At 38.9% G+C, this 14626-nt stretch overlaps 1 protein-coding gene across 1 annotated transcript; it reads right to left on the bottom strand.

The window, feature by feature from the left end:
• Nucleotides 1–10403: 10403 nt before the first annotated feature.
• On the bottom strand, nt 10404–14620 carry LOC126381515 (uncharacterized). The gene is made up of 2 exons (XM_050030999.1): nt 12039–14620; nt 10404–11624 (listed from the first exon to the last, which is right to left on the bottom strand). Exons 1-2 carry the CDS (start codon nt 14607–14609, stop codon nt 10680–10682), a joined length of 3516 nt encoding a protein of 1171 aa, XP_049886956.1. The 5' UTR covers nt 14610–14620; the 3' UTR covers nt 10404–10679.
• Between the last annotated feature and the right edge of the window lie 6 nt (nt 14621–14626).

The raw sequence follows: 14626 nt of genomic DNA, 5'->3' as shown, positions 1-14626 counted from the left end.
ACCACTTTATAAATTTTCTGAAACATATCTGTAGTATCATAACACCGATTTCCTCTTTACACTACCTTCCTATAAGGTAGTTAAAAATCTAGTGTTTCAAGTTACTCAGAAATACACAATACATACTTACAACAATTTTCATTTAACCGTTTTTAACGGCAGTCGATTAGGAAATCCGCCATTTTGAAAACTTCAAAACTTGCTCGTTTCGGCGGGAACACTCCCGTGCCCCCAGATTAAAAAAAATAAATAGATTATCAGTTGAATAAACTGTATTTATATTACATATTTGTGGGGTTTAATATTTGTCAATGCGCACTTTCATGCGCAAATTGCAATATTGCTTTTTTTAGATGAATCGCATCGTGGCCACGTGAAGTCGTGAACAAGGTGAGAGCCCTCAACGCTCCTCGTTTGTCCGGCCAAGTATTTAATGCCATTTGCGGCAAATCGACAATAAGTCTTTAAAAAAAGCCTTTTAGTCTTTTAATGTCCGTGCGTTATTAAAAAAAAACAAGTTATACATAATTTGTTAAAATAACGAACTTCCCAAAGTGACTGCGACCTTATATTATAAGACGTAGCACATTCTGAATACATAGTAAAACACACATACATTCTTATATTTTCACATATTTCTAAATGTGTTGACAGTTTTGATTTAATTAAATGAGGTATGCGCCCGCGGCACGGGGTTCGAGTCGCACGACGCGCCGTGCGACATATATCGAGGGCTTCAACGAATAGTATACGACATTTGTGTAAGTAAATAGCATTTGCTGTGTTTATAGGTCAAAGTCCAAGAGCTGGTAAAAAGGTATACTAAATCCTTCGACTGGACTTTTATTTTCATATAGGTACTAAGTACTTCGGTTTTTAGGTAGGGCTTTTGCTTGTCATCAAAAAATACGAAACACTTCCAAATTTTTGTGCAATAAAACACGAGTTTATTTAAATTTGAATTCGGAACATTAATATTAAAAATAAAAATACTTTTAACTAGTATTTAATATATTTCTGACAATCCTTCCAAATATAAAATTGCGAGGGGCTTATTACACCTACCTGTCCGACAGGCTAGATGCGTCAAGGTCGGTTACCATGGTTACTCCTCACCAACTCGCTAGAGATTGTGGTTTCCATGGTTACGACCCGCCGATTTACTAATATTGCAAAAAGATTATAAGTTTAGTGATTATTTTAAAGATATGAATGCATGGGATTAACTGTCTGAGAACTGATATTAGCGTGAGCGTTAGGCTCACGATCTGGAGGTCCGGGTTCGATTCCCGATGGGGACACTGTCGAAATCACTTTGTGAGACAGTCCTTTGTTTGGTAAGGACTTTTCAGGCTTGAATCACCTGATTGTCCGAAAAAGTAAGATGATTCCGTGCTTCGGAGGGCACGTTAAGCCGTTGGTCCCGGCTATTAGCCGTAAAAACACCTCCACCAACCCGCAGTGGAGCAGCGTGGTGGAGTATGCTCCATACCCCCTCCGGTTGATTGAGGCGAGGCCTGTGCCCAGCAGTGGGACGTATATAGGCAGTTTATAAGAACTGAACTGATTAGGCAGCTAAATTAATCAATTGTATAACAATATTTTCTGTTTCTTGCAGCTTCTTTTCCCCGGCTATACAGGTTGTGAGAAGCTGTAGTAGTTTTAGGTGGATGAGATGTTCGTTACGTAAAAATTGACGATTCAAAGTGTAACTATGTTACTAACTGAATAAAGATATTTTTGAATTTGAATTAGACTACACGATCTGATCGGGAAACGGGAGTTGGTGGGCAGTAACCATGGTAACCACCCGTGACCTTGACGCATCTAGCCTGTCGGATAGGTAGGTGTAATAAGCCCTATAGGCTTACGACAAAATCACGATCGCCTTAGTCCGAGGTACGGTCACGAGTACTAATATGTATACACTTTGCAACCATGTCACATTAACTTTTTTGACAATTTAAACCGTAAGCCTCATTAAATGTCAAACATGATAGTGCGACAGGGTTCTAAAGTGGGTACATGATATTGCTCATGACTGTACCTACATCCATCGCAAGATGAACTAAGTACCCACTCACCGAGCTTTCTGTTAGACCAACGTGATAGGTGAGCCGTGGTATAATGGTCAAGACAACTGTGTTAGCGAATACTGCACTTAAGATAAATTACTTAACTCATGCAGCATAGATTTCTAGCCATAGAGGCAGCCAATCAGCTCGCGACACCAAACACTTCAGGGCCCCGATACCGACCCCGCCGGCGTGGTCGACGATTTCCCTCATTCAGCGCTTATCGCTATCGACCCACTAGGGTCGATTAATTCTTTCAAATATTTTTCCTCTCAGACGACGCCCTGAGCCGAGGTTCGCGCCCAACTGGGCACCCTCAGGCCTGTTGTCTTAAACGTTGTACCGGGTGAGAGCCTTCAGCGCTCCCCATTTGTCCGGCCAAGTAGTTAATGCCATCTGCGGCAAATCTACAATAAGTCACGTCAAAAAAAAAAGCAGCATAGATATACTTACAGGATGTCAGTGACATCGTAACGAAAACTTTGAGGGATGATTCTGAGTTAATATCAAGTGGAATTTTCCATCGCAAAAGTATGGAATCATTGTAACACTTACATTAACCTAATGGTCAAGCCAACTGTGTTAGAGAACTTGCGAGGTGTTTCGATTTATTGATGAGAAGTGTAATTGGAATATTCATTAAACCTCAGTGTAGAAGCCTCGTAAACTCGTAACATACAGTCATACACCCTCTATAAACTATATTTAACTTTTTCACTATACAGATACAGTACATTTTACAACATCTATATAAGTATGCCATTACAGATAATATACTTAATTAGTTTTAATTACACTTAATATAAATTTGGTGTTCTTCTTTTCATTACAGCTAAGCTGCCACTTAATACTAAATTACTTAAAATAAATTTCAAGTAAATAAGTTAACAAGTAAATTGTTTAAATTTAAAATACACTAGCCTGCAAAAGTAAGTAAGTACCTACTATACTTTTAAGTTTTTTTCCAGAACTATAGAAGTAAGATATTTAAAATAAAAATAAAACGTTTTGTAGATAATTTTATCAGTACTTAAGTAGTTTTGAAGGCCAGTGTATTATACAGGGTGTTAGTGACATCGTAATGAAAACTTTGAGGGATGATTCAGACCATGATTCTGAGTTGATATCAAGTGGAATTTTTACTAAATTTTTTACGAATTTTCCGACAGAAAAGTTCACTTGATATCAACTCAGAATCATGGTCTGAATCATCCCCCTCAGTATTTGTTACGGTGTCACTAACATCCATACCTACTTGTATGGCTACTTGTGCATGAAGCATGCCCCCGAAATCGACAGGTAGAACTTAGTACTAAGTGGCTATTTAAAACTAGTCTTCCACTTAAATACTTAAGTAAAATGACCAGACATTAGGTGATGATTTAAATAGATATTCTGAGAAAGTGTCAACTTCTGTGACAAGACTTTGAACATCAAACAGAGCCCGGAAACTCCATACAAAAATCTCAGTTGCCACCTAACGCGTAACTGCGAGCTAGACAGACAGTCCACGCATCTTACGAACGAACGTCGGCGTCCAATTTCAAAATTCGAACATAAAAACTAAACTGTTAAAAATAAACACAACGATCCGCGCGCTGCCTTCACAATTCAAGTCTAAACAATGTTCTTAGGGGTGACGTAAATCTAGCTCAGAGGCTGGTGGGGTAAACCGCTAACGACAAGGGGGAGCGCGCGCTGAATGTCTGCTTCCCTCGCACTTACACAATAAGGCGCCATAAGGTAAGAATGAGGTTTTTTATGGAGTATTTAGAGTGCTACTAGATTAATGACAGCTTTCGGGAAGGGCGCCCACTGCGGCGGTTTTTTTGTAAACGGGTAGCTTTCGACAGACGAAGGGCTATCTACTGTGTCAAAGTGTTAAACTACTTTATTGTAACATCCTTACAATTATGATTTGCGTTTACAAATGTCATTTTTACCTATTTTTCAAGTCACTTTACTTTGAACTTCTTATAATTAAGTAAGTACCTTACTCTACTTTAAAATTGCAAAATATTTATAGTAACAAACATTTATTTGCCTAGTAGGGATCACTGGCTTTAGAACCCTATCGCGCTAACTTATTTCACATTTTTTGAGAAGTATAGTTCAGTTTGTATAAAAAGTTAATGTGACATAGAACCAAAGTACCCTATAGCCGCAAATTGTATCTTGAGGGTGTAATTCTTATTTCACATTTTATTATTTGTGTGTACAGATGCAAAAAATATAAATAGAATAAGAAAATAAAAATGTCCTCCAAAAATGTATAATATTTTATATATTAATATATTAGTGACGATTCCTGCAGACCTCCTAAATTTATTTTAAGTTATACCTGTCATTTTAATTCTTATTTTCTTATATACCGAAAAAGAAAGAGACGGGTAGTTGACAGGACAAAAAATTAGGGAACACACGTCAATTTAATAAATAAAAATACGTTGGAGTATATCCAGATCAGACAGAATTAAACTGAGAGCATTCAATCATCCGTCCCTTTCCATTTCGGCGGATAAGAAAAAGACAGAACTTAAAATAAAATTAGGTGGCGTTGGAAAATTATGTCAAAAATTGAGTTGATTTGCTTTTGTGCTAAATGACATACAAATTCAATTGTTTTTTTCACGGTCTGCTCCCCTTAATCAACCGGAAGGGATATGTACGGAGCATGCTCCACCACGCTGCTCTAATACGGGTTGGTTGCACCTTTATGTTCTAGGCATACTTCCGACTCGTCCACATAAACTGGTTGCCTGGAAGAAATTGCTGCTTAGCAATAAGGCCGCCAGATTGTACTATATCTATCATCATCTGTGTTAATTTGTTTTGTATGTTGTGTGCAATAAAGTATATTTGATTTGATAAATAACATAACACATCATAAGTTCACGACTATATCCCAGTTGGGGTAGTCAGAGGTGAACTAAGTCCCCACACCTCACCGAGCATTCTGTTAGACCAACGTGATAGGTGAGCCGTATCGCCGTTTATAATGGTCGAGCCAACTGTGTTAGTGAAAACTGCACTTAACACGTTCATTGTGTAACTGACAATTGGATACCTATCGACCCCTCACGTGCAATGTTATTTTTCGATAAACACATTGGAATTAATGAAACACACTATGGCAAGAAAAAACAATTTGAAAAACCTCTCCTCGATTTTTTCCATTTTCCCGTGGCCCACATATGGGTCATGCACGTATGGGTTACACATTCTATGCCCCATATGTGGTTCATACCCAGTGAACGTGTTAAGATAAATTAATAACTCACTAGTGCACGTCCGGTCCCGGATTCGAACCGGCGTACCCCGATTGAGAAGCAAGTCGGTGACTTCTTTTAGTACTTACTCTAAATCAGCGAGCATGAATGAAGATTGTGTCAGGGTGTCAAGGTAGTAAGTGGAATTCCGTGGTGTCTGCCTGCCCCTATGGGAAATAGGCGTGATTTGATATGTGTATTCTTAGACTGCGTTTCCATTGACGCGGATCTGTGCGCAGATGTCGAGGGAATCGACCAATCACCGTGAGGGTGAGTGACGGAGCGTCTTCGTTTTTCTCTCTTTCGAACGCTGTGATTGGTCAAATCTGCACATCTCCGTGTCAGTGGAGACCCGGCCTTAGACGGAGCGAAATTTACCAATCGATAGTGAGGTCCTTTCCAGTACACGTTCTAAAAATATAGATGGCGCTATCGTAATAATAACCTATTATCTCATTGCTCGGGTACATAATTATACATAAGTATAATTACTAAGTATTATAAGTATTGTTACTAACAAACTATGGACAAATGTCTGAAAATAAAATAAATAATAATAATAATCGCAGAGGCATATATAAAAAATAAATAGTACATATTTGCATGTGATTTGCATAGAATTAGGTATGTTATCTATATTGCTTCTCTTTATTTTGGAGAAGAATAATAGTTGAAATATGTATTTCGACTCGGTGTCATAACAAAAGATGCATATGTATGTCTGAAATCAATAATAATTGTAATCAGTAATAATTGTATGGGCCTGGTTGCCTGAATAAAGAATTTGAATTATTATTATTATTATATGTTTGAAATCAATGAAATTAGAAGGTGAAATGAGAGCACCGTTATGCAGCACCTATACAGGGTGTTAGTGACATCGTAACGAATACTGAGGGGATGATTCACACCATGATTCTAAGTAAATATCAAGTGAAATCTTCTGTCGCAAAATTCATATTATTTTTTAAATTACTTTCAATTCTATACTTTTGCTATGGAAAATTCCATTTGATATTAACTCAGAATCATCCCCCTCAGTATTCCTTACGATGTCACTTACACTCCGTACAAGTACCTACAATATAATGTACCCACTTTAGGACTCGCACTAACATAATTATTTGACATTTAGTGAGACTTACAGTTCAATTTGTCAAAAAAGTTAATGTGACATGGTATCAAAGTGTATACATATTAATGCTCGTGACCGTACGTATGTCTCAGTCTGTTCATTTTATTAAACTTAGTAATGTACCCTACCTCAATCATATGCCTTTTTTCTTTTTGTATTATTTCTGATAATAAACACATTTTTATTTTATTTTTTATTTAGGGAAAGTCAAGGGATCCTGGCCTGGAAAGTCTCTCCGATAACCGACCCCATCAACCCAGGTGTCAGGGTTACTATTGAGCCGCCAAATGCCCCTGACATGGCTCACGTAACGACTACTTACTTACAACAGTAAATAGTAACCGAACTTACTTTCGCACAATCAGGTAAGCTAGTAATATCGTAATCGAACTAAGGATCACAAAGTGAATTTTGTGATGTCACCATTGGGATTCGAACCCGGGACCTCCTGATCGCGAGCCCAACGCTCAACCCACCAAGGAGGCCGTCCGCAATATTCCATCATGGATTATACATAAATTGATATCACGTAAATTGGTGTCACGTGTATTGGTATCCTGGTTTGACACACTGGCGAGCAGGAGAATGAAACGCCATCAAACCAACAACAATCCACCAGTTGGAGACTTCTCCTGCAGTGTGCGGTAGAGTTTGCCGCTCTAGGATTGGCTTGCACAGCCATGAAAGAAAGTGCATTTCTTCGAGGCAATGACGTCATAAATCGTCTGAAACAGACGTATAAGGCCAATGATGATATGACGTGGTTTGCAGGATTTGTGCCCGGTTAATGGCAATGGACTTGCCCCCTATTACATGGGACTTGAACATTGCTGGCGAGGAGTGGGTGTATGCAGGGTGTTAGTCACACCGTAATGAATACTGAGGGGAATGATTTGTCTTCTGATTATTTGTGGCCCACCCCATTAGACAAAACGGGCGTGTGTTATGTGTGGTTGTGTGTATACAAGTATGTTTCAAGAATTCGTCTTGATTAAGTGGTGGCTTGTTTATTTGTGGCTCTGCCTACCCCATTAGACTTAACGGGCGTGTGGGCGTGTAACGTAACGAATACTCAGGGGGATGATTCAGACCATGATTCTGAGTTAATATCAAGTGGAATTTTTCTTCGAAAAAATATGGAACTGAAAATATTTAAAAAAAAAACACAAAAAGGACATGGATTTTGCGACGGAAAATTCCACTTGATATCAACTCAGAATCATGGTTTTAATCGTCCCTCAAAGTTTTCGTTACGATGTCACTAACACCCTGTATAGAAGTATCTTTCGAGGATTCGTCTTGATGATGGCTTATCTAATAATCTAGTAAATCTTATTTTTCGACATTCTTACGAAGTATATAGATATCTTCAAATATGCTCAGTACATTGTAACGGTAATTTTAACTAGAATTATTATTAAATATAAATATTACATTTTAACAGCAAAATGAAAAAAAAAAAAACAATCTTATCTAGATGTATAAGACGAAAGTGGAAATATTCTAATTCTAATCCACTTTTTTAACGTTACTTTTACTCAAAAACGAAGGGTCAAAAATTTTCATTAAAGGAAAAATTTTATTTTGTACTATATTTTATATATTTTTTTCATCACATTATAATTAATAAAACTAAAAAAAAAAAACATACATATATTAGACACACATACATTCAATTTTATTACTTTTAATTTTAAATGCTGACTAACACCTTATGACTATTTTGACAAAAAAATAAAATCAATATATTTTTTTAATTGTCTATCTACACATGAATAAATTATTTTATCTTTTTACTTCTAGAAATTAAAAAAAAATACTGTAATGTACACGTCATTTACATAAAAACAAGTTGTGCGAAATAAAATTCTTTTTTTAACAACATACTTACTATTACTAATATTTATAGACCTCTAAGTTAAAAATTGGCCATTCCTTATTAACAAAAAATATTTAATTAAATTTAAAATTAAGATTCCATTGGTGCTAATTCCTGTAGACACCTCCTAATTTTATTTTAAGTTATACCTGTCAATTTCTTATCCGCTGAAAAAGAAAGGGACGTGTAATCGACGAGCATAAAATTGATGGAGCACACGTCAATTTTAAGCAGATATCTAACCGTCTAAAACAATTTACATCGGCCAATAACCCGACAGAGTTAAGTAGACGTCAAACGGATTGTATACCAGCGAGATGTCTGTTTATTTCGCCCGGGTTATTCATAGTTGACAATCATCCGTCCCTTTCCTTTTCGGCGGATAATAAAATGACGGGTATAACTTAAAATAAAATTAGGAGGAGTCTGCAGGAATTGGGGCCTGAATATTTATAGGATGCCTCTTTTAAAGCGTAGGTTTCCTGATTCACCGTGATTCCTTACCCAATGAATAAAAAGTTAGATTTGTTCTATTTCCACTCGACTCTTCCTTCACCCGACAGTCAATTCAATTGTCTACTTGACAGTTGTAAAAACATATGAAATATGTCGAAAATGGTAGTTTATCATTTAATATTTTATTTTTACAAAATTAGAATGCAATTTTTTATCTGTGTATTACAAGACCCGAAACACGGGCGGCCATGATTGAGCTCCGTGTGACGTGACATTTCACAAAATAAACAAAAACTACCTATCTGTCATCTCTGTAACATCCCTGGTTTACAGCGTAGGTGCGAGTGGGACAAATGATTTCGTAAAGCTAGCTCGGCACCGATACGAATCGTCGGTGCGGGGGGCGGAGTTTGTCCGTTCTATACGTATTATTATTCCATATTATATAGGTACTAAATATAACTTTTTTTCATTGAATGAGGAATACAGTCAGTCAGTAATACAAGGTGATAAAATATTTTGGCAGTCAATATATTGTCTCTTACCGCCATCTGTATGTTTGTTATAATATTTTCTCATATCTAAGAATATGTCATCCATTACGATAGGCGCCGAACTCGCTACACGGGGATGTGCGTGGTAAAAACTTAGACGCTCAAAGCTATAAAAGAAGGATGGAACATCATATTTTTAATAAGTAATGACATTGTGCATGTTATCATAGTATAAACATTTTAATTTTCGCAGTAAGGGGCCATCCATTAATCACGCGTAGTCTTGAACCTCACCATGTATCACCAAGGGGGAGGGGGAGTTAAAAATGCCAAAAAAACATTACATGATTAATGGACGGCCCCTAAAACCCACCAAAATTAGTATTTAAGTTTAAAATACACTAAAACAAGTACTCCCGGTCAATCCGAGTCGCTGTATAACCCGACCGCGTTACGAAACACCACGCCCTAATACGTAAGAAGACGATGCGTACTTTTTTAATTTGACACGATTTTATTGTATGTATATACCGCTGTGTACGAATGTATAGCTAAACAAGCGCCAAGTTTTCGCCGCATTTTTGTATCAAGTGCTGTATGTACGGTAGTGGTAAATCAATGGGTTGACGATACAAGGTGATGATACCAATAACAGCCACACAGATGGCGCCACCGACAACTCGCAACTGGTAGAGGTATTACATCTATCCACCAATCATTCGTCAATCATGACTTTTTATTCAAACAAAATTCGACCTTATTATTACTGTACTATGATCGTTATTTGTAGGGTCGCATGCTGATTGACGGAATAACGTGGGAATACCACGATCACACCATAGACAAAATTATTGCCGACGAAGTTTAGAAAATCGATCTTATTATTACTGCACTATGATCGATCGATATTTATAATTAAGAAATATCGGATATTGGTAAATATAATGACTTCGTGCAAAAATTGAAAACTTACCTAATTAATAAAAAATATTATAATCTGCAGGAGTTTTTCGAATCGAAATAATTATTTTGATCCACAAATTCATTTTATTAAGTTAAAATGCTCTTTGTTATCATGAGGTAAACCTAGCTCAGACGCTGGTGGGGAGCGGAGAGTTGCCATTCTATGCGCAGTATTACTCCTTATTCTATGGTAGTATGTTGATTGATTCCGTCGGCACTAATTGTCTATGGTGTGATCGTGGTTTTACCATGGTATTCCGTCAATCAGCATGCGACCTTACAAATAACGATCATTATGCAGTAATAATAAGGTCGATTATTATTTTAATCCTAAATCATGATTGACGAATGTTGGATAGACGTAATATCTCTCGCACATCACAAATAAATAGGAAATCTCTAACCTAGCTATAACCCTAAGCACGCCCGCTCAAATAGACAAAGAACCTTATGTATTAACTCGTACTGTTCAGAATTCTGTACCATACCGCCCCGATTGAGTCGCATATTGCAAACTATGCCCAAAACGTCAACTTTGTGCTCATTGGCCAGTTGCTTTATGCCGTTCAAAATGCCTATAAGGCAGCCAGTCCGGCCTATACCAGCTGAGCAGTGGATAATCGTAGGGGGACAACGGTCTAGAGCGAACTGCAACGGCGTTACCACAGGAATATCAGGTATGTTAACCTTACACTTCGCCTCTTCGGATTCCGAAGGGGGGTAAATGAAATGTAAGTCCGCTTTAGGACTCTCACACGGGCACAGTTCATTAACCTCGTCCAAGGAGTTGACAAAGTCATACGACACGCCTATTAGGACGTCTAAACTCAGATTCAAAAGTGCATTCACGTCCTTAGGACACTTATGATCAGCCCAATTGTCGAACCAATAGTGGTACACTGTTATGTCACTATCACTGTCATCACTTTGCTCGCTCACTTTTTCACTTTCTCTTTTAGTCACTTCGCACTTTTGTCGCTTGCTGTACTTCACTTGTAATTTCCGTATGGTATACCCGCACTTTTTGACCATACCAACATTTTTTATGGTGAAGCTGTTCCTCAACAGCTCAGCGTCGTCGAAAAAACTGGCAGACTCTGTGTACTCTGGACTGTGGAAGGTAATCTCCTCGTTCAGTCCCACAGGGAAATACTGCTCGCACTTTTGCCGTTGGTTTTCGGATAAGTTGGTGAGCATCACGATTTTCTGCACCCCTGGCGGCTGGTCCGGTTCCGGGGGGTTCTGGAGGCGATGGTCCGTCGTGTTCTGATGAACCATCAGCCAGAAATCGTAGATCGTGTTCTGGAGCGGGCCCTGGGTCGCGATGTAACTGTTCTTCGTGTACTCATGCCCCTGGAAAATATAATTAGTATGTTTACAAACCGTCCCGGCTATTAGCCGTAAAAACCACCACCAAACCACCACCGCAGTGGAGCAGCATGGAGTTATGCTCCATACCCCAAAATTCAAATATACTCGTATCGTTAATCAGTAGGTAACAAAGTTACGCTTTGCATCAATTTTTACATAACGAACGTCTCAGCCGCCTAAAACTACTGCAGATTCTCACAACCTTTATAGCCGAGGACAAGAAACTGCTAGAAAAACATCGGCACAGAAACTTTGCAGTTGAGATATAGTAGTTTAACATTGGTGCAAGTCCGATACTGCGGTTTGAACCAGCTCTCCTCCTCCCGGTTTAAAAAGCCGTGACTATAGTGGTATTATACTATACTAAAAGTAATAAAAATCAATAAAGAAACTGACCTTAATATAATTGGCATTAATATATCCTTCGGTCGCTGACCCCGCGTCTGGCTTCAAAATGACCCTCGAGTGTTCATTGGGGAGTATGGTCTTATATCTATTTTTAGGATGCGACCCGGACACTATGGGCTTTTCTTGGAAATTGGTCGGCATCTCCCAAAACTCCTGATGTACACTGCGTAACAGCTTCTTCTGGTATTCCGTGCAAGGATTCGCCATCGCCGGATCTGGTAAAGCCATCTGAGGATTATCCTTCGAAATATCGTCCAGTTTCCTGATGGTACAGCATGGTTGCTCCTTCGACACGCAAGGCACCTCCGTGTAACCATTCTGGAAAATCGCGCTCAAATCTCTGAGCTGCTGTCTAGTTAGCAACCTTGTTGCGTTCTGGAGATGTTGCATATTCGCCAAATACAATCTGAAGTCTTCTGAAGTTGTCTGAGGACTGAGAGGCTTCGTCGTTATATTTCTGACGAAACCCGGCTGGTAGTTCTGGTCTTCTTGCCTTCCGAATGCGTAGATGATCTCATTCTCCTGATCGCCGCAAACGAATGTCAAATTTTGTGGGTACTCTTGTTCTGGCTCTGAATACGAATTAGACCAGAGGTTGTCGTGAGATCCGAAACTCATCCCTTTCTCATTCGGACGTCTACTTCGGCATTTATAAGACTTAGGTATTAAGTTCTCAGTGCTTAATGATTTTCTATGCTTATCTCTATGCGGCAAGTCTTTTAAGTTCGGTTCGATTAAGTTTTCATCGATTTCCAAATCCCTCGGTTCTTGTCTTTGGATGTTTAAGGTTAAAGAAGTGTTGGAGCTGCGTCGTTCTAAAATACCTTTTCTAGGTTCGACTGTTGGGTTGTCGATGCTGAGGTTGCTGTTGTATCTACTCAAGTTACAAGTCGATCCGTTCAGGTTGTAGTTGGAGATACTCAAACCCCGATTCACAGACAGTTGGGGGTTAGAATTGTTTATGTTTAGAGTAAGACTGGTGTTTGAACTTCTGCGTTCCAACAAACCCTTCTTTTGCAAAGGTTTCGCTTCTTTATTCAAAGAGCTATTGCTAGAATGTCTGCTCAGGTTATTCGAAGAGTATATATTCAAAGTCAGACTATTATTCGAGCCACGACGTTGCAGAAGACAGTTCTTCGACTCCCCACTTACGTTAGTATTTGACGTACAAATGACTCTAGTTGTTGGCGTCAAATGTTCCGTATTTATTAACGAATCCCTTCGTTCCAATGATAGCTTCTTTTGTCGACAGTCAGAGTTGAGACTGAAATTGCTAAAACTGGTTCTAACTGTGGTTAGGTTATGACAGGACGCTCCAGAACTGTTGAGCGAACAGTTTGAACTTTGTAAACTGTGTGTGCTTAGCAGTAGACTTTGGTTAGAATTCCTTCTATGTAACTTCTTTGTAATCTTCTCGTCTTCCGCACTTGGCTCGAAGTTGTCAGAGGGCACGCCTTCTGGCAAAGTCTTCAAATTAGTACTAGAAACACTAAGGTTCTGTTTAAAAAGGTTAGAACCCAAAGTGTGTCCCGGTTCAACCGCATAGCTCCTGTTATCTGTCCCGGATATGTTTATCTCTGGTGGATTTTCGGTCATGTTTTCGTCGAAAGATCCCATCGTTCGTGAGCCCATCCTTGATGATCCTGGCTGGTAGAGCATCAGAGATGCATGGTTCTCTCTCAAGAATATGCCACTGTCTTGACCCTTCATGTAAAGGCGACGTTCTGCGTTACTCTGTATGGAGTTGAACCCTAACTTTCCGCCTGTGAAATCTTTAGATTTTTGAGCAAGGATGCGTTTTAACTGCCGCTTAGGAGTGTTCGGCACTGATACTGAATTCTGTGGGACGTCCAGAGCCTTTTTCTGCGGGAGGGATAAGTTGCTAGTCTCAGAAGAGTCTAACGAAGTCGATTTAACTTTCAGAGTAGGAGTTTTAACTTTCTTTTCTTCTGAATTTGAGTAAAGCTTTTCGAATTCTAAAAGTTCCTTCTCCAATTCCTGATCGCGGATTGAAAGGTCTATCGTCAGATTCGGTTTGCCTTTTCGTTTCGTTTGAACATCTGCAGCCATAGTCGAACCTTCTTCAGTAGTGACGGTAATTTCGAATTCTTTTGGCGAAAACCTGGGCATGTCTAGGAAGGACTGAGTATCACTTTGCCGCAAACTCTTCTTCTTCAGATCAGGCGAGATCGGTTCTTGATGCTTGTCTTTAACGTCTTCATCAAACTTGAAAATCGGTTTCTCGTTCGTAGGCGTTTTGGAAAACCGTTCCATACTCTCATAAGATGTGCTGACCTCCTGATTTTTGTACGCTTCGTTCATTTGATCCTTCATCTGCTTCGCGATTGGCAATCCAAGATTTTGTTCGATGATTTTGGCGTTATCTGAGTCTAGGGATATAGATTTCAGCCTCTGTCGTCTCGCGTGAGCTGTGCTCGCAGGACTCGGCAACAACTCGGATTTTTCCGCGTCATCTATCTGCAACGAATCGATTTTGGCGCAGCAGTCGACCACATCTTCACTCTTATCGACACTTTCTATTATATCTTCGGTTTCCATCTTGTTGTCGTTACATT

Source organism: Pectinophora gossypiella, unplaced genomic scaffold (genome assembly GCF_024362695.1).
Source record: "Pectinophora gossypiella unplaced genomic scaffold, ilPecGoss1.1 Pgos_58, whole genome shotgun sequence".
NCBI lineage: Eukaryota > Metazoa > Arthropoda > Insecta > Lepidoptera > Gelechiidae > Pectinophora > Pectinophora gossypiella.
This window is presented reverse-complemented; position numbering and strand designations above follow the sequence as displayed.